We start from the raw sequence: 24,399 nt of genomic DNA, 5'->3' as shown, positions 1-24,399 counted from the left end.
GGTGCTCCTTATTTCTGAAACAAAAAATAACCTGGCAGTGCCCTTTTTTAAGCATTCCATTGAGGCACAGGCTTTTGGGAAGAGCTGGTTCTCAAAGGCCAGGCTTCAGCTGGTTTTGTGCTATGTGTGGTCATGCCTGTGAGCCACTCGTGGGGCTGCAGGAACAGAGGGCAGCAGCATCTCCCATGCAACACAAGACATAGGAAATTCCCTCCATGTGTTTTTCTAAATAAAACAAATCCAACCTCTACATAAGATGTTACATTTTCCTGGCAAAGAAATAAAAGAAATATTAGGACCATTTATTTGGTTTAGCTACTTGGGCCATATGATCCCACTTGAGATAGCTGAGGTAAAAGTATCAGAATCAGCATCTGCCAGGTGTCCAGAGCAGTAGTAAAAGCTTTTAAAGAGTAATAGGCAATTTTGTTTGTCTTCTTTTCTCCTTAAAATAAAATAGCTAGGACTAGAAATTATAGATCACTGCATTCAGAGAGACAATTCCTTTCCTCTTAAAGACAGTGCTTTGGTTTGAAAATACAAAGCTTGTCTTTCTGTCACAGTAGTCTCTGGTGTGGGGAGGGAGTCAACAAACACGTTTAAATTAACTTTAGAATGATTTCTCTTGTCAAAGGCAAACCAATTTCAAATCAAAATAGCATTTTTATAGTAAATAGCTTGGTGGGAGGGAGGAGTTTTGATATTCACATCTAACTCATTAAAATTAGGCCTTCATTATACTATAACAAAAAACCCCACCAATAAAATAACAAACCAAACCAAAAACTGATTTAGAAAAAGAGCTTTCTAACTTGCTTTTCACAGACTTATCAAAGAACTAAAGAAAACTATTTCTCCCAAGGGCAATGCAAAAAAAGTGTCCCACTGCCTCAAACAATATCAAAGAATCACTCCAAGGTCAAACATGATCAATACAGGAATAAATCTCAAAAATTGCTTCCTTAGCAATTTGGGGCAAAAGGAAGAAACTATAGAATTTGCAACTGAAGAGGTCATTCCATTTTACATGTAAGACATATTCCTAAGCAGTAAGGAATGAGCAGTAAGCAATATCTGCTGCCTACTAAAACACAAGTTTTCTACAAAGCAGAGCCCTCTAAATGTGAGTGCAGGAGGTGCACAGGTCACTTCAACATAACTGCCATAACTACGGGCTTGCATAAGCCCACCTCAAATTCCTTACTTTTCCCCTGGAGGAAGCATGGTCTGAGGTGCCAGGTCCATGAAGTCTGCACTGTGCTGACAGGACTGATGTTCACATCGCCTGGCACCTCCAAGGGCTGAGGCACTGGAAAGCAGAGCTGTGAGGACAGAATTTCTCCTGGCTGGACTAAGCTGCACCTCAGGGAAGACAGCAGCTGGGCAAACAAATCCAAGCAAATTCCATTCTGTTCTACCTCAGAATGTTTCTGAAGGTGTTTATACGTGCTTGCCTGTTTGATGGAAAGGCAATCAAATGGGTTTAATTCCTTCCTCTAACAGTATTTTTTGAGAAGAATGAGACAAGTGTCACCTCTCCACCCTTTAGATCCAACAGCTCCATGGAGTGAAGACCTCCTTCCTACCAAAGGCATCAATCCCTGCGACAGGGAGCTCTGGATGGCCCATTGCAGGCAGTGAGGTGTTCTGCTTGGAACACCTGACTGCATGTGCAGAAAAGCTGCATCCAGGAAAGTTGGTAGTGCATGGCTGTACAAAAGCAATGATTGCTATTACACATCTTCAAATGCTTCCAGGCCTAGAAGGTAAGTGCATTATCCATCAAAATAGACAGAGAGACTCAGAGAAGCTGCATGACTCTCTGCAGACCACAGAGGATGAAATTTCTTCAGTTTATTCCTAACATCCATTTGTACAAATCCTTGATTACACCCTTCAGTTTATTCCTAACATCCATTTGCACGCAACCCTGTTTCATCTATTCCTGCTATACCACTCTCCCATGAAGCCACAAGTGGCTCAGCAATGTGACTCCTCACCAGCCTCCATCAAACCACGGGCAGCAACTCACCTGGCAAGAGGTCAATCTGCAAACATCCATTCTTGCACTTTCCATATACACAGCATTAGAGATAAAAGGGGTGGTGTAGAAGCATGTCAATTCCACTCTCATTTATGCATAAGGTGATAAAAAGAAAGCATTAAACTAATCAGGAATTAACCCTAGGGATTGATTCCTTCAAAGGGGAAAAAAAAATCTCTCTGGTTCTAAAGCTTACAGGAGCTCTGGGTGTTTCCAAGTCCCACCTGGTGCACACACAGATGGGCCATGGCAGAGCTGTACCATGCTCCATGCACCATCAGCATGCTCTCCTTCAGGTCACCAGCAGAAATCTGGAAGGGCCACACACATCTTTAGCTACTGTGATCAAACAGGAGGGCACTGTGGAGCTGTGGTTATTTCACTCTGCTGCTTGTGCCACTGCTTCCAAGTGAATGATGCCAACAGTAGTGTGTCAACAGATGGTCTGAAAAACGCAAGCATTTGGTAAGCAAAAGGTAACTTACAAGCTTCAAAACTGGCTCAGACACCTGTCTTAATCAGCTTGCTCCTAGAAAAAGAGCCACAAATTCTGTAATCACTACACTTTATTAGGAGTTTTCTTTTCTCATCTCATTAAAAAAATAAATTAAAAATCAGCATCTTCAGTAGCACCAGCTACTTGAATGCCAGGCTTAGTAACTTGCTCATTTCCTAAAATAACTAATTTTTTCTTGGTGATCATCTAGTTTTGATAGAAATAGCCATGGATTTCTAATGCTATTTTGACAATCACTGCTGACTGCTTATTAACTACCTGATATACTGATGCTATTTCAAGTATATGGCAAAAACAGAAACTACTTTCCAGTTCATCAGCAGCAGCACCTCTTCAGGAACTGGTGCACATGCAAACATATACCAGAAACTGAAACATACAGTCAGAATCTGAAACCAAAACCCTAGAAAGGAGCACTGGCTTCCTCACATAGGGTTATCTGAAGAGAAATCTTCAGCACACATCTCAGACCACCCTAACAAGATCATTCCCTCTCTGTTTCCAGAAGGAAGGAAGTCCTGGTCTGTACCAGGCAAAACAGCATGGTTTTCAAAAATGCTGAAAATACCTATAAACTTTATCTGAATGAGAATTGTGGGTGCTCAACATCTCTGGAAATCTGATTTTCATTTATGGAATTAAAGCAGAAAGCAGTCCTTTCCATTCCCATAACATTCCATATTTTATATTAGCATCTTACAGTAAAATTTTGATATCTGCTATTTTCTTTTTCCCTGTAAAAGTTAGCTACCCATCCATTCAGCTGTGTGTTTATGGTCTTTCTCACCCAGGTTTCTGAAATTCCCTTAAGATACAAACTCATTTTCCCAATCCTTAATCTCTGCAACCTCTAATTCCACTTGACAAGCCAATTTGAGCAGGATGAAGAAGCACACAAATCTTTGAAAGAGAAGTGGAATGTTCCAAAAGGAAATAGGAAAATCAACAAATTGCTCCAGGAATTAGAATAACCCTTTTCACCTTGTGGTTGCTTTTCCCTCTTCCCTTTCATTCTGTGACTGCGGGCTGCCTGACTAGGTGGGGAAAACAAAAAAACCAAAACAGGTAAAATTCAATGCACAGATTTGCAGTACATAAAAGCACAATCTTTGGAAAAGCAACTCGGTTCATGGTGAATTTGCTCTTGAGAATGTAACATGGAACAAGAAGAGCCTAACAAAAAAAAAAAAATCCCACACAATAGCTTAGCACCCCAGTGTTTAGCTAAGGCCAAGTAGCCACAATAAACGATCATTACCTCTCCCAGCTGTAAATTTCTTGCTCCTCATTTCACCTGCACTCTCCTGCTCACCTCTACTACTGTGCCATTTCAAAATCTTTCAGCTCTGAGTAGGCCTTGAGATACTAACTCAAATCAGAAGAAGAAAATGGCAAAATAAAAGGAGTAATTCAGCCTTAATATGCTGAAAATGGCAGACCTACCTGCCCCCGTGATAATTACCTACACCACGCTGCAGGCAGTGAGAGCCCATTTGGTAAGATGCTGAATATATTCACAGTGAGCCAAATCAGAACTACTTCAAGCTGTGGTTATATTTACTCAGAGTATCACGCTCCAAACCTGTTATTTTCAAACATCTACCGAGCAAAAGAAAATCCGATGCACAAGGTATTTTGACAGTTCTTGCGGTTGCTTTTTTAATCCAAAGCAGCAGTCACACACAGACTAAGGCAGCTTTTCCCTTTAGCTTGAGTCTGTCAGATGGCACAGCAGCTCCCTGGGAAGGCTTCCCTGCTCCTCCCAGCCCCACCAGGGACCCGCACACAGCTGATGCGGCTGCAGCACTCGACAGAGCAGAAACGCGGCCAGCGAGCTCGGGGTGCCTGCAAGGGGCTCCCCCCTTCCTCCAGATTTCTCTGAACAGAGACTTTCTGGCTTATTGCTCCCTCCCTGCAGCAAACATTAACAACAGAAGCAGCGCAGAAAAAACTCACTGCAAAGGATTAAGAACATCAGTCCTGACCTTCCCTCTATGTGGAAGGAATTCAAGTGGCCCTCAGGAAAATGAAAGCAGGATTTATTTTAAATGGACCTTTTATGGAAATGACTGTGGTTTCCAGCTCGTCAGATAGACTCCATCAATAAATAGCCTAATTCACCTTGCTGTGCCTTTGAAGCAGGTATTGTTCTGGAAGTGTTGTGGCATATAAATTTTCCTAGGCATACTTTCTAACTATGCTGGTACTGCTGTAGAATATTATAAAAGGCAATTGTTCCCCAGAAAGGTCCATAAGCTGTGATTTAGTAATGAAATGCCAAACCTGGGAAACAAGGCAAAGGTCTCATGAGTGCAGGGTAAAGTAAATAGCATGACAAAATACACATAATGAGTGCTAGCAAAAACAACATAAACATGCACACAAAGAGAAGATGTAAATGCATTTCTCTCCTTGATGGTACTGAATGTTATCAGCCAAGAAATTTAGTCTGAAAGTCACTGAAGAATATGCTCAGATGCTATCCATACATATAATCTACCAAATAAATGGCAATATGATGCCAATTACAGCACAAAATAAAGTCATCACAATATGGTATAAAATGCCCTGTCTTGGCTGAGAAGCACCATGCACGGGAATTCTAAGAGGCAGCAACTTTTAAAATTAGATATGAAATTTAAAAAAGCCAACTGTAGCACATGAAAGATCAGGATTATACATATGTCAGTCACATGCCATGAATATAACCTGAAAACCATCACAATTTCCTGTACCATATGTAGCCACCTCACACAGAACAGCCAAGCACATTCTTTAAAAAACTTACACAGCACACTAGATGTATTCTTTTTTTAATTGATGTGAAATGTTAGTAGCATTCCCTCCTCGGACATGAGCAAACTGCTGCACATCATTATGTGCTCCAGCTGAATGAGCAGAAGGTGCTCTGAAGCACCAGAAGGTACCTTTACAATGCTGGTCAGGAGTACAAATGTGTGAGGACCGTCAGTATGAGGTGCAATACACTCCCCCAAGTTGCCTAAGTGCAAAAGCCACTACTTCAAGTTAGTTTTCCAGATCACCCCGCTGAATTAGCCCATTACACACATGAGTTTTCCCACTATCAGCCCTCAGGTACCACAGAGAAAATGGAATCCTATCCATCATGCTCTGTACACATACATTCACAGCTAAAACTACGGGGCAATCTGCTAATTAGGCAGCGACCTAAAAATGCCACGCAGAGTGGCGCTTCCAACATCTGAAGGGTCTTCCTTTCATGCTCACTGAATTATTATGACATGTCAAAGAAATAATTGTTGTCTGAGTGATAATGCCAAGAAGTCTCCTCCCTCCAGTTCACCAGGTGCTCCCTGTATGTTCCAGCAAAGAAAGGCAGTGCCATGGGCCCTTGGGCACCCCAGTGGCCTTCTGAAGCACCAGATTATTTTTCTGACCTTGTGACTGGCATGCTTGACATCCACTGAGAGAATGCCTCATCCATTTCCTGGTACCTTTGTAATCCATCCAGAAGTCACACCACATCCATTCCTCATAGCCAAGGCTATCCTTGACAATGAACAATAAAAAAATGTCATCCTGTTTTCTCAACTATTAAAATTTCTCCACGATGCAGGCATTTTCAATAGAACCCCCAGCCTTTGTCACATCCCCAGCACACTGCTTGAAGTCTGTGTGAAGATGTGCACTGCAAAGAGTTGAGCAGAACAAGTCCTACTTGGGGAGCTGCTCACAGGGAACTCTCCAGCTGGTAAGTGAGAGGGATTCACACTACAGAGGAGAAACAACCCAGAGAATGGAAGTTATACACAGTTAACAAAGCCATTTTTTTTAAGTGACCTCCTCATTAAGTAAAGAGGCAGACAACAGTGAAGATGTACAAGAAGGATGAGAAAGGAGGTTTCTCTCTCCAAAAAAACTGGAGAGCTGCCTTCTCTTGTTTCTGCAGCTTTCATCACTAAATCCCCATCTAGTAACAGACAATTCCAAGGAAAGCACCCATGGGTAAAACAACGTTCACAAAATGAAACAAGAATGCTTCGTGCCTTAGATGTCCTTTATCAGCACCACATATACATGCCCAACAGAGTTATTACCCTAATCACAAACATCGACAAATTATCCCTGTTTAAAATTCAACAACAAAAGCAGAAATCCAATCCATGCACTCTCCAATTACAGTCCACACAAAACATTCTGTGAGTCTCTTGTGAATTTGTGTTGTGGATACACACACATCACCTCCTGCCACTGAAAATCAGTTCAATGTTCACTGGACCAATGTCTTCACTGCTGCCAAAACAATTTCTAGCATTTCCATTCTCTATGCTGCAGAAAGGAAAGTCATGGTGCCACTGTGAATGAATATGAGGTTTTGTTCTCTCTTACTCCTGCACACCTACACTCTAAAGAGAGAGGCACATAGACAGCATGCCTGTTCACTCTACAATCAGTCCTTAGGAAATTGCAAGCTACCTCTTCCAGGTTAGACCTTGCAATGAAAAAGGAGAGGAAAAATGGCTGCTAAGACTGTTCTGTTCACTTTAAAAAGAAAGCAGAACATCTTACACTTTACAAAATGTCAGTGAGAAATGAGAAATCAACTGATATACCTTGTGCTGCCTCTAAGCTGTAAAACACTGAGTAATAGCTTGTCCAGGCCTTGACTGAAGGATGGTCCTTCCTGGGGGAAGCAATGCCCAAAAAAAGGCCACTGCTACTGCATTTAGGAAGATGCTTTCCTAAGACCCTAATACAATGAATTGTGCCTTCAGTTCTTGTGCCCTGAACTTCCCTCTTCCTGTTATAAAAGGGATTGTTTGAAGTCAAATGGCATCATTTATTTCCAGGAAAAGTGCTGCTTCCTGTTTGCTTTCCTCGATAATTCATACTACTCAGCCCAATACAAACATCTTCATACCACTGAATGGCAGTACCACAATTCAGAGACTGTGGAAGTTCTTAAAATAAAACAGCAAACAGCTTCAGAAATGTAGAATTTCTTGAAAAGCAAAATATTTCCAATTATACTTCTAATTATATACATACATATGCGCCATCTCTCAAAGTATTCAAGGCCAGGTTGGATGGGGTTCTGAGCCACCTGGTCTAGTGCAAGGTGTCCCTGGCCATGGCAGGGAGATTGGAACTGGATGGTCTTTAAGGTCCCTTCCATGCAAACCCCTCTGTGATTCAATACCAAGGGCTGAGGGAAACACGTCCAGGTTGATCCACAGGAACCATCACCAGGTCCCATGCTCACCGTAGGTTTGTTGGAGACTGCAAGTGCTAATGAGAGCACTTGTTCAAGATGTTTCTAGTTGTACTGGATTAGATGCAAAAGCAGATCACTACAGATCCAATTCATTCAGTGTTTGAGGTTTTCAAGGATAATCACAAAGGAATCTTTATGATGAACTTCAAAGCATCTAGTAAGTGCCCAAAGAGCAAAATTCATGTTGTTTTAACATTAACAGTGGTCAAGAGCAAAACTGAACTTCTCACAAAAAAAATACAACTTGAAGTTTCAAATCAAATGGTGGTATTCATAAATCCAGATTGAATTGGGGTTTTTTTAAAAGTAATAAAAATATGATGAAATATTTTTAAAGAAAACCAACAATATTAATCCTACATATAGTTCTGACAGCAGGAGAAGTAATAAAAAGCAAACACAATTTCAATGAATGTGGAATAAGATTTTTCAGAAGTCTTCAGTACTGGGCTAATGAGAATTTTATCATTAACTTTCCTGAGAACAGGATTATGCCTAATACAAACAGTTCTGAATATCTCTAGCAGTGAGTAATGAAGGCAGAATGAATACAAGATGATGTACAACCTGCAGGTAGAAGTGGTGAATACCTAATAGGGTGTTTTCCCATACTTCCCATACAACATCTGTGAATGTATTCTCAAAATTAGTAACCCTGCAGTCTCAAACTGTTTTGGTTCATTTTCTGTCTCTTATCAGGAGCACAAGGAAGACTGTCAGGGTAGACTGAAAATGTACATGACCTGCACGCTTTAGCATGACACAGGTATTAAAAACCTGACACCCTTCAACTATGCTTTTCAGCCATACATACATTTAAGGAAGAGAAACTTTTGTACTATTTCCAAAGTGACTACTGACACCTCTCCTTCCACAACTCACCTGAAAGAGAAACAGCTGGTAACTCCCTATGATCCACAAAAAAGACCCTTCCATGGAAGTGTGTGTATCTGACTTCTGACAAGGCTTATACAACCTCACTTTCATTTATTCAATATGATTAATGGTACTTCTGAAATGCTGAATTGGGAAGTATGGCTTACCAACTGTATCATTTACACTAAAGAACAATTTCTGGGTCATTTCCAATTTCCCACATTCCATTACTCTGCTGAAAAAGAATCTCCTCATTGAGATATGTCCAGTGTTTAGGTTTTAGAAGCATAGCAAAAGTGCAAATAGAAGAATCGATTTTATTTTCAAAAGGCTCAGCAGATGACAGTTCCCAGTCCTGTTTGAAGTAAGTGACAAAAAGCTTAATGACTATGGGAGAGGCAGAGATGCTTAACAACTTCAGTGGGGTTTGGATCATTAACAATAATTGAATGCAGGAGTCCGGGCCAAGTTCTGCCCTCAAATCAGACCAATTAAAGACTGAGACATTCAGCTAGAGAGACATTTTCATCAGTTGAGCTTGCCTGCATTAGTTATTACTGGAATGATTTTTCACCTCACTCCAATGCATTCCAGAGGAAAATATGTGCTTACCAACCATTTCATCTGAAGACCCGGAAACAAAATATTTTTAAATTTATTTTCTTTTTATGTTGTGTTGCATGGCTCTTGGTGTTACCTTGAATGCAGCAATGCAGTGTAGGCTGAGTAATGTCATCACCAGCACCAGGAACACCGTGGCTAAGTTCCTCACATCCCAGATGGACTCGACCAAAGGAATGCTGCCCACCTGCCAGTCGTAGCACAGCGTGATCGGTGCCAGCAGCAGCCACGCATTGAAGGCCAGAAGGTAGGAATAGGTTAAAAACCTGCAAATGAAAACAAGTAACGCAATACATGGAATGACTGCCAGCACAGGAAACATCTTCCGTTGGCATTTACCACATACCACACGGGAGGAGGAAGCAACAAAAAGCAACTAATCAACAACACTGCACCAACAGGCAGCACCACACCTCTCTGTCAACAGAGATGCTACATAGGTGAGGGCACCTGAAGAAATAACATAAAATCAGTAGTATTTACCTGGTTTCTAGGCACCAGTCTTTGGAAAACTAACAGAACTTCAAGTCCCATTTGAATGTTAGATTTTTTAAGTGACTTTCTGCCAGTTTAAACAATAAATTAATAACTAAAAAAACAGGTACATACATATATATTGAATTTTACACACTTCACTGCATCACTGCTGCAATACAAAATATCCCTATAGCTGGGTTTAACTTACAATTTAGGATTTCTTCTATCTGCACAACATGGAGAACTTAAAGTCAGACCCTTCTCTCTTTTCTCTTTGCAAATCAAGGAACAGAGAGAAAATACAGAAGAAAGGAAGGGCAGAGTGATTCTTAGCTGAACCCATTGCAGTTTCTTAGGGCTAGGGCCAGATTGCATGAAATGTGCCACAGAAGTGATGGGGAAGTAAGGATTTCAAATTGTTGTAATCCTCAATAACTGTTATTCTCACCAGAGAGGAAATTAATGTGGAATGGAAATGGGGAGCATGCTGCCCTCTTGGAAGTATGCAGGGTTTTCAAAGGACTGAGAAAGAACAGCATGTGTGCCACTGGGTTGAGGAAAACAAGAAAAAAAACCAAATCAAAGTAACATCCCTCTCTGCCCCAGGCTTTTGCTTCTTGGCATCTACTTGCCAAAAAGTGCATCAAAGTTGAAATAGTTTTAAGTACAAGAGACTGCAGATTGTTTATTCCAGTAATCGTGAAGTCAACCAAGTAAAATTGTGACAGCCTTCTAAGAGACACCAAATGGAACAGTCCATATCGTACACAGCACTGAAAATGGCAAATACTCAAAAAAAGGAAAAAATTGCATCCTATCCTGCATAGGATTTCTTCCATCTGAGCCTGCTTCAGCAGCTGTTGCCACCCAGTTGCCATGGTACCTTGCAGGTTTATTAAAATGGTAACAAAGGACAGCAGAAATGTCAAGGCATGTAGACAGAGGATTGTCTCACTTGCCACTTACAAACATGGCCCTTTGTGGTCAAAATGCAGCTCCCTACAACAGCACTGACAACATTAGATTTGTGGCAGAATGATAAGACACTGAAGCTAAGTATGACTCCAGGCAGGAAGCTCCCAGATGGGTGTTGGGCCCTAAATTCCTGTGAAAACATATTTAAATAACTACAAAGTGAGGATATCAGTTTCTCTTCTCATTCAAAAAACAAATGTCTCCAGCAGCACAGTGACCCAAAAGCAAGGAGGCTTACTGAGCTGGAATGTTTCATTGTAAACAGTCACAGAGGCACATCCTCATTTTCCCACACATCTTTCCAAACTCCCAATTCTGATAAGTGGAATATTCCCACATTTTTAAGGTTTTCAGCCATTTGATACACTTCTCTTCCATCCCCTGCACTTTCCTCACCTTCCCCACCCTGAGGTACTAAACAAAAGGGAAAGAAAGAAGATCCATCTTCTCTTAACAGAGGCAGTGATTAAAAAGCCAATTCCTATTTAAGAGAACATCCCTCAAAAATATAACCTAATTTTGCTCAAACGATTCTTAAAATTTTGATTGTTGGTTCTTTCTAAAGAAACAAATGTGTTTTCTAGTCACGAACCCTTCTGGCACACATTACAGAGAAACACAGCAATACAAAATCTTGTGAGACTTAATCACACCAAGTCACTCACTTGTGACATTATGTGTGGCCTGACCCACCTCTGCTCAGCCACAATAAAATAGACTTCTCCATCACCCTCAACACATCAGCTCAGAAAAGGCTGCCAGTATTTATTTACAGCTACTTACTTCACAGCCAAACTGAGATTAATTTCTGGTTTTGTTATTAAAACAAAAGAATGTCTATTTAGACAAATCTGAATAATGTCATGGTATATGATGTCGTTACTACAAGTATGTATATTTGACAGGATTTCCAGAAGCACTGAGTTGGTTTTGCACTTGATGCTTTAGGAGAATCCAGTTTTTGGAGGGAGTGTCCTTTTATCCCCTGGCATATTAACATTTTCAAAAAACATCACAATATTCATAGAAGTTTGTATGCAAACCACAACACACATCAGAAAACCCTCCCCTGCTTACTCAGACTGGGCTGCTGGGTGGGAAGGAACAAGATGACATTTGGGATCTTTGCAAACTGCAGCATTGCAGTTAAGGACAGACTAGTTGCATTTCTGCATCTTTACTGATAAGGCAGGAGCTGATAGATCCTTACACAGCACAGAGTAAATAAACAGTTTGCTGCCATAACAAATTGAGTCCACCTAATTTCAGAGTTACTCAGAGTAGCCAGATCAGTGTGAGTTAATGCATTTCTGCTGAAAAGGTAGGACAATCTGCTGTTGAAGATGGGAAAAGAATTGCAGGCCACTGACTGATCAGGACAGGTTTTAAACAAGTGCCTATTTTCAAGTGCTTGTGAGGGTTCAGTCTTCCTTGGGAGCCACGTGCACAGCTTGTTGCCAGAGGCAGCTCCCAAAGGAAAACAATTGCTCCCGTTCTGCTATGGCAATAATTAGTCTTTAAATACTCTCCTCCAACAGCAGTGAAACATTTTAAAGCCTGTGACAACCATCACCACCTGTGTACAGTCAGTTCACTGGCCTCTGCAGACACCCTCCTGGAGAACCCTTGGCCACATCTCTTGGCTGAGCCCGAGCTCCCTCTCTGAACGTGACTTCAGCTGTCACAGCAACCGAGATCCATGCAGGCACTGCCTGACTTTTGGAGGCATTTGTAAGCAGCAACAAAGCCTTCAGCAGGCTCTGAGTCAAGTAAAAGTTTGGATATGCCTTCAGCATTGGTAACCTGTCCCCGAACATGATGGATGGCTGTATAAAATAAAGTACTTATAAACGATCGCTATTCCGTGTACTAGGAACAGAAAAATAACAAGATGCTAATAATAGTTACTGACAATCCAGTGCTGCTTTTTATTATGGCTCTCAAAAGCATATGATAGTCCTTCACAGAAATGTGGCTCTCATATCACAAGCCTAAGGAGAAAGCTGAACACGGGAGAAAGTTTGGAAGAAACCTCTTACCAAAGCTGGCACCTCAAGGAACTAATTTGCAAATTTTGAAAAGACTTGAAGATTCTGAAATCACTCCAGGAGCTAATTACATTTCAGCAGCCTACCTGAAAATGGCAACAAGAGTATTTTCTTATAATTAGTTGACTGAGTGAATTACATTTTAAATTAATGATCTTCTTGATATTGTTTCTGGTGTCTGCTGGAATTCCAAGGGAGAAAAATCCTGCCTGTAGCATCTCCCACTCTCTCATTTAATCCTGTGAAAATCAGAGTATTACTGGTGAGGTGACTGGAAGATTCTGCCTCTTAACTGGCAAACAGTTTTCCCCCAAGCCAGGTAACAGCATTTGCATTGCAGCAATTTTTTTATTTGCAAATTCAACATGGAAATCCACGTTTCAGTGGGTATCAAGTGTTCTTTTCAATTCTGATCATCTCTGGCATGCTCAGAAAAACACAGTTCCTCCTGTAGGTAGCCAGCGTTGTCATGACAATCCAGTTTGTTTAGTTTTAATTTTTTTAGTTTCAATGTTCTATTGCATGCTTTGAGATAAATACAGGATGACTCATATCTAGAACTTGTTGCAGAAAACAACTATCTGAACTGATTGTTTCTGCTGCAAAAATGAATGCAAAGGCTACCACTCAAAGCCATAACAATATGACAGGAAAATACTTGAGTAATTGTCTGTTACTCATTGCTATACTAGAGACCAATGAGCTTGGAAAAGCCTTCATCTCAGCTTTGCCAAACCCAGGCAGTCAGAGCACAAGGAATGACAGACTAGGTAAAAAAACAAGATTTATAGAAATTTATGAGGTGTTTCCTGTCATTTCTGATTTCGGAGCAGTTTAAGCTTTCTCCCCACAGTACCCAGGGACTGAGATTATAGATTTCTTTCTAAAACTGTGCTACAAGAGTGATCACAAAGTTCTGACCACAAAGCTCTATCCCACCAAAGCTGCATGGAAAAGTGGGAGCCAGTAATCCTTACTTTTCTATTTTTTGAGCATACTGTGCTGCAACCTACCAGCCACCCAGCTCTGAGCCAACCCATCCCATTCCTGGCAGACAACCCTACCCACAAAGGCCCAGCAGGGTACCCACCTGCAAGTGAAACATCTCCCAGCACTGGGGATTTTAGCAAAGCAAAGGCAAAACATTCTCCTGGTTGGGAAAAAATGGACCTATCTAGAAGGCAGGTAAATAAGTGCACTTAATTAGTACTTGGGGAAAAAAGAAGGGGAGGATCTTTCTTTTTTTGGGGAAAAAAGGTGGGGATCTTAAACAGAAGTAGGAATACCATTTTTGCCCTTTCAGAAGTCACAGAACCTGTGGTTTTGCTCTTCTCACACTACCTGCACACGGCCAGGCACTCGGGGAGGTTTCAGTTCACTACAAAGGTAAGAAGAGCTTTTTTATTAGGGAAAAGAGCTTCTCATTTGTATTAACAGCTGAACTGATTTCAGCTCAAGGCTCTCTTCATCCTCTTACAAAGCCCTAAACCCAAGTGTGTTTGACAAGTCAGTTCACAATAATGCCCTCCCCTAGGACACATGTGGCTGCAATTATAACCAGGTGGTGGTATTTTGGATATTGCCTTGAAACTGTAATATTTACACTCCCCCTAGGGAACTCCCAGTCCAGTCATACCTTCCCACATGAGTTTATTTTTCTGCTCTGTATATTTTTCTGCTCAGCCTAAACATATTCTTTTCAGCCTTAGAAGAAAAAAATTCCCACTCTGTCTATCCAGCTCGTTCAGAGATAGTGGAGTAAACTACACAAACAAACAGCAGACAGACAAATTCCATTTAACCTCCAAATGCAAGTATTAGACGGAAAATACTAGAAAAGTATCTGTATCTTCCCTTTATTCAAACATCTTGCATTTAGAGAAAAGAGCTGCCAAGCAGTAGAGGGACAAGAATAGGAAAGACACCTAGGGATAAACAGAGAGCTGCAGCTTGCTGAATAGCAAGGTAACTCCTCTGGAAGGTGGGCTTGTGTGCACCCCGGACATGGGGAAAAGCAGAGATGTTGTCTTCTATAGCTACACAGCCTGAAGAGCTTTACTCTGGTTAATGTCTCTCTCTCAGTTGTTTCAACTCTGTGGCTAAGAATCTGAAAAATACTGAATTCTCTAGAATACTTTGAAAGAGGCTATGAGTTTCCAGTGAAATCCAAGCCTCCTGTCAGAATCCCAGTGCTGGAAAACCTGGGATTGAGTTTGCAGTGTTTTCCCTCTGCAAACCCCTGTGTGCTGTGGGTGAGGACATCCCTTATGAGCACACCTGACCCTCAGCTCCTCAATGACAGCAGCATGTTCCAGAGTCGTGCAGCCCAAACTCATCAGCAGTGCCCAGCAGTGGGCAACTGCTTCAGAAGAGGATCACTGAGGCAGCAGTAGATGGAGGGTTCTGTGGACAGCCACTGAGATCCTCAAGAAATTAAAAAACAGACCTCATAAACCCACTGGAATACTGTTTCTGAAAATGGCTCATTGTATCCCAGAACATTACCCACCCAATGCTAGTGGGAGCCAAAGGGACCTTCTGGGCACGCTGCTTTGTCTCAGAGACTGGCCACTCTCTACCCCTTCTGTGTGGAAGTATTTTGGAAAGCAAAATACATGGCCTGTAGGAGTCAATATGCTCTGCTTTGGCTGCAGCCTCTCTGCTCCAGACTCTGCAGACTCTGGCAGGGAAGCCTTGCTGTGTCACCAGCACTTGCAGCGAGCACCACGGCCATGAAATGCCTGCCAAATCCCAGAGCAGCACTACCAGGGTCTGCTCATCACACCAAGAACACCTGGATGAGAGAGATGCTGAAATCCTTCCTGTGGCTCTGGGAGTGCCACCCTCTCTGCAGGGTGGCCTTTCCTTTGGAGCACCATTTTCCAGCCAGGCCTTCCCCCAACTCCCAACACCTACAGGAATAAAGACTAGAGCTTACACTTAATGTGTGGCCCCTGGGTAGGCATGAGAGGAATTTTTACCAACACTGCTGTTCTCCCTTTTGTTAGAAGTGATCCCTGACTGCTGGATGCCTGCAGATATTACACGTAGGGCTGAACTTAAACACCTTTGAGAACACAACAGAAAGCACTGACAAACCAGGCAGAACCTCACCACCCAGGCAGCGTGTGCAAGCCTGGCCGATTAAGAGCTGATATGTCACAGGGGTCTGTTTTAATGCTATTTTCTAGCCTAAGGTCCATGAAAACACCATATCAAAGTAGTTGCTACACTTGACTTCTATTTCCTTGGCAGAATGGGCTGGCACAGGGACCCATTTTCCCAGCACAGGTCCATGGTTTGCCTCTCGGTAGTTCATTCCCTTTGAAGTTACAACTGGGATGATTAAATAAATGCATTGCTCAGAAAACAGTCATAAATCTCTGTGAAAAGGATTATGTGCCAGTTTTTATGTATAAGCACTTCTCCAGCTTTCTGCAGCACTGAATTCTCATTTACCTGATTGAAACAGCAAAGCAATACAGAAAGCCAGCTTACAGAGAGAGCAGTTCAACCACAGGACAATGTTATCTCAAGGCAGCCCAAGTAGAAGTGCATTAACTATTTAAGGAAGCACCACAAATAACCTGATTCATGCCCAGGGTGATCAGCCACCAGAGATCACAAGGCAAATGCCAACAGAAATTAATATAACTTGACTCCCAAAGACATAGTTTTTTTTAAAAAACAGGCTTTTAAATAGAAATTACATGTAAGATTTAATCTGTTTGACACAGCTTGAGATGTGCTACACAATGATTTTTTTCCCTTGTCTTGCCACAGTACTGGTAATAAAATCTGCTTATCCAGAGGCCTCCTACTTCTTTCCCCTCAAGAAGGGTAGAAGAAAAAAACACTCTGCAAAATGTCTGAAGCATGCCAGTCCTCCACTCAACACCCTCCTAACTCTAGAGCTGCACTTTTGGTACATTGTTTATATAAAACTGGGTAGCCCTCAAAACCTTTCTAGCTGTATTCTCCCTCAAATTCTGTCTGATACAAGCAAGAATGTTCAAACAGAGGTTTGGGATTGGTTTTTTTATCTCAAATATTGCCTACCCATAGCAGATTTTGAGATCAAAGTCTGTGTTCTTTAAGGTAAGGCCACTGGAGACAGTAATCCTGCAGTGCACAACAGCCTGGATAGACAGGCTTTCATGGCAGGGCTTAGGAATAGCAGGATTCCCAACACTTTAATTTCTGCCTCCACTGAGAAAGGCAATGACAGACACATCTCATCTTCTCAGACCACCTTTGCCAAGGAACACTTTGAAGGCCATGGAAATGTGACTCTCATTTATGCCACTAAGCTTTGAGGTATTTGGGAATATCTCATGTAATTTTAACAACAGTAATTTAGTGATCTTGCTGAACAGATTACTGTTTTTAAAGACTGAAAAACTGTCATTATTTCAGCATATTATCCCCTTCAATTGTTAAATAAATCATTATCTGTCTACTTTAATTTATACATTTGTGTTGTCCAAGATTGGAGACAAGTTACATAGAACACGTAGGCATTTTCTAGGGCCAAAGTGAGCCACATCAAAGGTCCATCCAGCAGTGACCAGAAGTCCATGCCAAGTAAAGCATATAAGATGATAATTTTCCCCCAGTTCCTAGCTGGGGAGTTGGATGTGGTCTCTGCATATTTAGTAGCCTGGATTTCTTATTTCAACTTGACAAATCTCTCTTTGAGCCTGCATAAATGTTCAGCACACTCCTGGTGTCTTGCAGGAAGAAGCTCCCAGCTCAGCTACCTGTTGCATGTCACTTCCTTGGCTTGCTTGGAACCTGCCTCCTCTTAGATCCCTTTGATCCACCCAAAGTTCTACATTCTACATGCTCCCCTCCTCCCCACAGTCATGGATGCACAGACCTCTCACACCCCCAGTCCTGTGCTGTATCAGCTCTAAGGGGTCACAGATTCTGACCTCACAAGTCACTGCTACTTCATCCCCCTAAGTGACACCTACCCCTAATGGTGGCACCAATAAACACTGCCAAAGCTTCAGTGCTCCCTTGGGTTCATCTTGAGTTAGCCCAGACCCAGCTCCAGATCTAACTTCATGGATTTCACAAAGGTTTGCCACTGTTTTTCTTTTTTATTCCACTGTTATCAGCCTTCCTTCTAGTCCTACAGAGCTGGCCAAGTCTCAGAATAATTTTCAACTCTCTTGAAAAGCATAACATTTACCCTGGCGAGACATGCACAAAAACCACATTTCCAGCTCAAATAAAGACAACTCTTTGAAAACAGAAAACACTCATTTGTGACCCTAAATAATCTTCAGAGTTACAAAACAACTTGCCCACAGCCTGAGACTAACCCTTGCTTCAACTACAATAACAATGTTACTAATCACTTCAAGAGCACTACCCAAAACTGATCTTTCTTTTAGTTTCTGGTCTCAACGCCAAACTCAGCTCTTCCACTGCCTTCTTCCCAACTCAACCCAACTTGCAGTTAACATTTTGCTGTATCCTAATTACTGCCTTCAAAACCTCATTAAAAGCTTCCCACACCAGCTCTTCACATGCTGCTGCTACTGTAGCTGTCCACAGCTAAGGAACACACCCTGCTTAGGAGCTTCTCTGAAGCTGGACCATCAACACAAACTGCAGCCCTCCTCTGGACTCATTCCAACAGGTCCATGTATTTACTGTGCTAAGTACCCCAGAGCTGGATGCAGTGTGCCAGGAGGGGCCTCACAAGAGCAGAGAGAAGGGCAGAACCATTTTCCTAGACTTTCCTGGAAACCACACCTTATGCCACTTGAACCTTGCCAGCTCCACCTGAGATGCAAGTCCTGCACTTGGGATGACTGGCACAATGCCAGTTGGGCAGCAATAGCTTCAGCTTTGGTCACAGCAAGATAAAGTCACAAATGAGAGTTACAGCTTGAGTCTGACAGAGGAGGAAGGAAAAGGTTTGTTGCCAATACAAGGGTCAGAGGGTGCATTGTGGGCTGTCAGTTCAAAGATGGTCACTGGGTCTCGGTGTACCTGCAGGACTGGCACTGACACCTGCTGAAGGCATGGGTTTCCCGAATAGAGGATAAAGACTTCTGGGTAAATTGGCTAAAATGAGGATTAAGATCAAGCTCAGTAGAAATGGAAGAACAGGGATAATTAAAGGGTTTTAGAATCCCTTCAGAACAGTAATACTGCTTTTTACTGGAATAGATTTCCTTAATTAGCTTTGGAGTAGGTAGGTGTTACTGTACTGCAGGTGAAGCCAGGTCTGCTGCTGGGGCCAAGGAAGGACCTCAGCCAACAGCACTCTGACTTGTTTTTCCTAAGGCTGTTAATAAAATCCACAGTGCCAGTGGTAAAAATAGTCACTGTTTCATACCCTGAGAATGACTTGGCTTTTGGGTTTAGAAAACCCTCCTCTGTCATTACAAGAGGCAAAGAGACAAACACGCAAAAGAACACATGCAGCACAGAAGAGGTAACTGAAATTAGGCCAGGATCATTTGTGACCTGGTGACCCTATCTCAACATAAACATATCAAAAAGGGACAGCAGCAAATCCTTCATGCTGTGCTGCACTGAGTCTGATATTAGTAACTCCACTAGAAACAAACACGTCAGAGCTTTACTAAGACAATGTGCTTCCTGGAAGCACTTTTAGCATTGATGGTAATAGGAGCTGTTGCCACGTTATCATAAAGGTTCCCCAAATGAGATCCTGTCCAATTCTGAGCAGATGTTGAATAAGAATTGTTCGATCTTAACCTGTGTCTCAGCTGCAATTTCACTAGTGGAATCAGGAGCCAGCAAGGCCAGAACTGACACATAGGAAGACTGCTCCCATTTTCATTTGAGACATCAAGAAATTCCTCCAGAAGTCTCCAAAGTGTCTTTCAGTAGTTAAACAGAGCAAACACTCGTGGTGCATCCACATTCACTGCTCAGTCACTGATATTACACCAAGAAGCATGGTCACCCCCTTTTTATACAAACTTCAGTTGAAACCAAAACTCTGCATGCTTCCATCCTATATCTCAGGAGCAGCCAGTTTTAAGATTTAGGATTATGCCTTAGTTACTGGGCTTTCCAGTCCTGTGCTCAGGCAACTAAAGTATATTCTTTGGGCTTTGCATAAAAATAAGCACACATTTCTCAGTAAGAAAGCGCCTGTAATACAACCCTGCAGGACCTGCAATGTGCTTTGGGGCTCAAACAGTTCTGTTGCTTTCTATTCCAGACAGAGCAATACCAAGAATTAAGTTACAGCAACACAACAAGTCTTTTTCATTGTCATCTGCAAACAATTTTAGTGTAGGAAAATGTAACAACAAGACCACACTTTTGAAAACTTTTGCTTGACTGCTGTCATCATACCTTGTCAGTAAATACGGTGAGAATGAGGCTGGATTGTCCTGCTCTGAAAACATTGGCATGGAACCTCCCATTATCCAGAGGCGGAAATACAACACGAGGATCACCTTCAAAGAAGAACACCTCAGTTAGCAATGCGCTACTAAGAAGAGCTCAGGCCTCCAGCAAATGTTTGGCTGGCATAGCTCTCCATGCTGTGCAAAGCGAGTCAGCTTGGTAGTTTAGCCAAAATTCAAGTTTGCCACCCTACACAGGGGACAAACCTGCCAACCCTCAGCACAGAGCATGCTGTGACTTTGTGTGTCCCTCTTCTGTGTCTGCATTACTGACACACTCAGTACCCACCACAAGGGCAGCATTCTCAAGGACAAATCTGTCACTCTGTTGCAGTGTAGACTGTAGCATTTTGCTATTGACCTCTGCCAAAAAGCAGAGGGGAAAATCATGGGCGATGTTTTAGAAGTCCTTATCACTTATCCAAGCTGGTGTAGGTGCAAGGACAAGCTCCACTGGTGCTTCTCATGCTGCACAATCCTAATTGCTGGAAGGATTTCTGCAAGCTGCCACTTCTTCACCTTTCTGGTAACCACTTGTCAAAGGACAAGCAAGGGGATCTGGCTCCTGGAGCAGCACAGGGAGCTGCACACCCAGAGCATTCCCATGGAAGTGCTTGTTTTCTCCTCTGCAACATGTTGAGTCCTGTGTGGAGCACATTGAGCAGTTTTTCTTACGACTCTTACCTGCACTGGCATTAACAGCATGTCACTGACAAGGCAGACCAGTGCCACAGAGTCCCATGTATTTAGGGCAGGAAATACCTGCAGATGATTACATGGTTGCAAGGGCAACCACTGTCAATCAAAAGGTTTGAAGTGGAAACACAGTAATATTCTTGTTTCTGCACAGCTGAAGTTTTCTAGACTAATTCCCAAGTCTAACTTTGTATTAAGATCTACTACCTGAGATTTCTGAGTCTTTTGGGATACTACTATGCATTGTTATTCTCATCAAATACACAAAAATACATGGTCAAGTCTATTCATACTTACGTAGCTTATCACCAAAGCAGCTCTCTTCAAAAAAGGCCTTGCAGTATACAAGAAATTCTGGTTGTTATTTGCAGTCAGGTAGCTGAAATACAAGGAAACAAATGTTTGTTGAAGTACTTTGGAACACTAACTCATTTTTCAAATGGAGACAAATGTGTACATTGATTTAACCACCCTAAATGCAATAATAATGACATCACTCCTGCTCTTCAAAGGTCTTTCCACATAAGTAAAATATTGTCCAAGTAATGCACACTATAATACATTGAATTTTTGCCACCAAAATCTGGTTTTGGTGTTTGTTGGTTTGGTTTTTGTTTGTTTGTTTTTAAATCTTCAATTAACCCCTTAATCCTCAGAAAAATCCCAGGTGTGTCTCAGTGAGATTGCTGTCTCCAGACTCCCAGAAGACTACATGGAGACATATTTTTTAAAGGTCACCCAAACAGGAATTCAATTTTGGACCATTATTAAAATGCAAAAACTCATTGTTCTCAACTCTCTGCTCAGTCTCTAGAGAAGAAAATATCTAGCAGAACTGATTCTAAGCATTTTTGGGAGCATATTCCGCACACTTAAGTTTCATCACAAGTCTGCTGACAAAGTGCTATGATAATTAACTGCACAGAGACACACACATGGCATACTGTTGTAGCAATGTTCACAACATTCCTGTTTCTCAATGAGTAAAATGAAATTGTATTTGGAGGCAAAACTATACTATATTTTAATATAAAGTAAAAGCACTTGCCAAAGTCTAAGGAACTTTCTTAATATAACAAATAGTGCCATATCCATGGCATTAATTTCATGATAAATCTGTTTCTATTGAACCTTACAGATGCTCCATCATGGTAATAAAGCAATGACAAAAAGAAATACAGAAGAGACAACAGGAATATTTTAAGCATATAGTAGGTAAAAAACTATTGAAAAAAATGACAACTTATTTTAAGAAGTTATAAATCAAGTCAACAAAATAAATTCAGAAGGAAAACCTTTGCAGGTTCTTCTGTATAACACACAGTCAGTATCAGGATACTCTGTTTAAATGATTTACAAAAACTGCAGTTTGTATTGCAACACCTTCAAGCAAGCTACCTTTCCAAGCATGAAATCTTCATATGTTTTTCCTGTAAACATGGAGCACATAAAACACATCTTATTTCCTCTCCGAATTCCTTAAGACAGTCTATCACCTGATTGCTTCCACCCTTCAAATCTTTGAAAAAACAAGACTGAAGCACTCCCTAATGCAGCCAAGAGTCTTTAATACCTGGGGTTTTGTTCAAATTTTCTATAGTAAGAATTTTGCAAGCCTGGTCACCATGGCGAGATGAAGAAAAGATTACACTGAAGAAAAAAAGCACCAGGGCAAAGCCAGCAAAAACAGAGGCAGCATTTACCAAGATGAAAGAAGTACATCTGGATGTTCTGTACAAAGGAACTGCACTTCAGAAAACTTTCCCTAAGTGCCAAGCCTAAAACTAAGGAACTAAACTACACAGAATAAAGCAAGCCATACAATTTTCAGTCTTTGGAGTCTACTTACTGTGAAATGTTGACATTTAAGCACCAAACCTGACTTAAATGTCAGACTAGTCTACAAGGGCTGAACGCCTCAAAGTGCAAAGTTTCTGGAGTTCCCACTGATTTTAATCAGGCTGCAGCAAGTACAAGGGAGGTAAAACTCAGCCTTCAGCTTTGTCTCCCCATGAAAGGTCAGGTTGGCCTTCGAGTGCTCACCATGGCCCAGCTCCAAAGCCCACCAGAACCAAAGGGAAAGCCTCTCACTGACTTTAACAGCATTTGGACCAAGCCCCAGGCTTTTGTCCCCTGCTGGAACCCTTTATGAAACTCAACCCCCTTGTGATTTGCAGCAGGAAGTGCTTGGTTGCACTTTGCTAATGTGTAGAGGAGAGCCCTCTATTCATCAAACTGTCTCTTTTCAAGAACCTGTTTTCACTCACTTTTACTTTTCACTCTCTGCAACACGTTAGGCAGGAATTTTCCATTACAAACATTTGCTTTAGGTAGAATTATTCTGGGGAAAGATCAACTAGAACAGTTCAGCTCTTTCTCCAAGGCTTCAACTACAGACAGAGGAGCACTTTTATCAGTGTCAAAAAAGTCAGCCAACTTCATCCTTGAGAAGCAGCATCACCTTGCACCAGTGACCCAAAACTTGTGACGTGGCCATCATCTCCAGGCTGTGTGATGCTCTCCTCCAGAAAAGCCACCTGCAGCCAGGTAAACAGTTCAATTAAAAAGTGAAACTTTTCCATTTTGAGAAAGCTGCTGTCCTGATGTCTGGAAACCATTGAACCATGGTTCAATGCTCAGCAAGCCTGCTCTCCACCCACCAGACTGACCTGCAGGAGTGGCATAAATGGACAGGTCACACTCAATGCCTCAAAGTTTTAGAAGAACCATGTGGCTTTCCAGAGCACCTTACTGGACTAGCACTTGTGTCAGGGAAGGTCGCTAGTAAAACATCTCACATCTGGTGCAGGTGGAAGAACACCACACAGTTTGTGCATTAAAACCAAATGAACTGCAAACGTCACCTGGATGAGGAAGTTTGCTAAATGTCAGTGACACACAGCATGGAAAATGCAGTAGCCTTCTACATGTAAAATTGCAACAGCTCTATCCACGGAAAATCTCAGCTTGCAAACATATCTAATGTTACACTGAACTTCACCCTCAGGTAACCTTAAGACCAGCCGAAGCTCTTAATTTTGTCTTTAGCTAGGACAAGCAAAGAAATTACTATTTTAACAGTTAAACTATTTTATACCCCTTTTTAACAGCTGTCTTGTAAAAAGTCATTTACAGGTCACATTTCCACACATTTGCCAACCTCTTCAGGCTGCCAAACAGGCTGCCCTCTATTCATGGGAAGCATTCCCTATCACCTGCTCCACCCCAACCAGCACAACCGTGTGCCAAAACACACATGTGCATTCACTCCCACATGAGAGCGGGTGTGGGACAGAGGGAAAGTGTGCTGATGGAAGCACCACACAGCAGTATGCTACCTCCCAAGTATGTGAACATTTTAAGGTGTGGGTCTTCCAGATCTTCCAAAAAAAATTACAAAATTAAAGGAGAAAACCCAGATCATCAGGTTCCCTAAACAAGTGCAAAAAAAGCCCATTTGGACAGAGGTTCCACTTCCACTCGTG

At 41.9% G+C, this 24,399-nt stretch overlaps 1 protein-coding gene across 1 annotated transcript in view; it reads right to left on the bottom strand.

Annotated features, from left to right (window-relative positions):
- The window catches only part of TMTC1 (transmembrane O-mannosyltransferase targeting cadherins 1), a 134,145-nt gene that overhangs the window by 62,496 nt on the left and 47,250 nt on the right, over positions 1-24,399 (bottom strand). Inside the window, exons 6-8 of the mRNA XM_031507960.2 lie at positions 21,212-21,293; positions 20,166-20,269; positions 9,392-9,581 (exon numbers count right to left, since the gene is read on the bottom strand). Coding sequence (XP_031363820.2) covers positions 9,392-9,581; positions 20,166-20,269; positions 21,212-21,293 — 376 coding nt within the window. The remainder of the gene's footprint in view (positions 1-9,391; positions 9,582-20,165; positions 20,270-21,211; positions 21,294-24,399) is intronic.

Source organism: Lonchura striata, chromosome 5 (genome assembly GCF_046129695.1).
Source record: "Lonchura striata isolate bLonStr1 chromosome 5, bLonStr1.mat, whole genome shotgun sequence".
In the NCBI taxonomy this organism is placed as follows: domain Eukaryota; kingdom Metazoa; phylum Chordata; class Aves; order Passeriformes; family Estrildidae; genus Lonchura; species Lonchura striata.
This window is presented reverse-complemented; position numbering and strand designations above follow the sequence as displayed.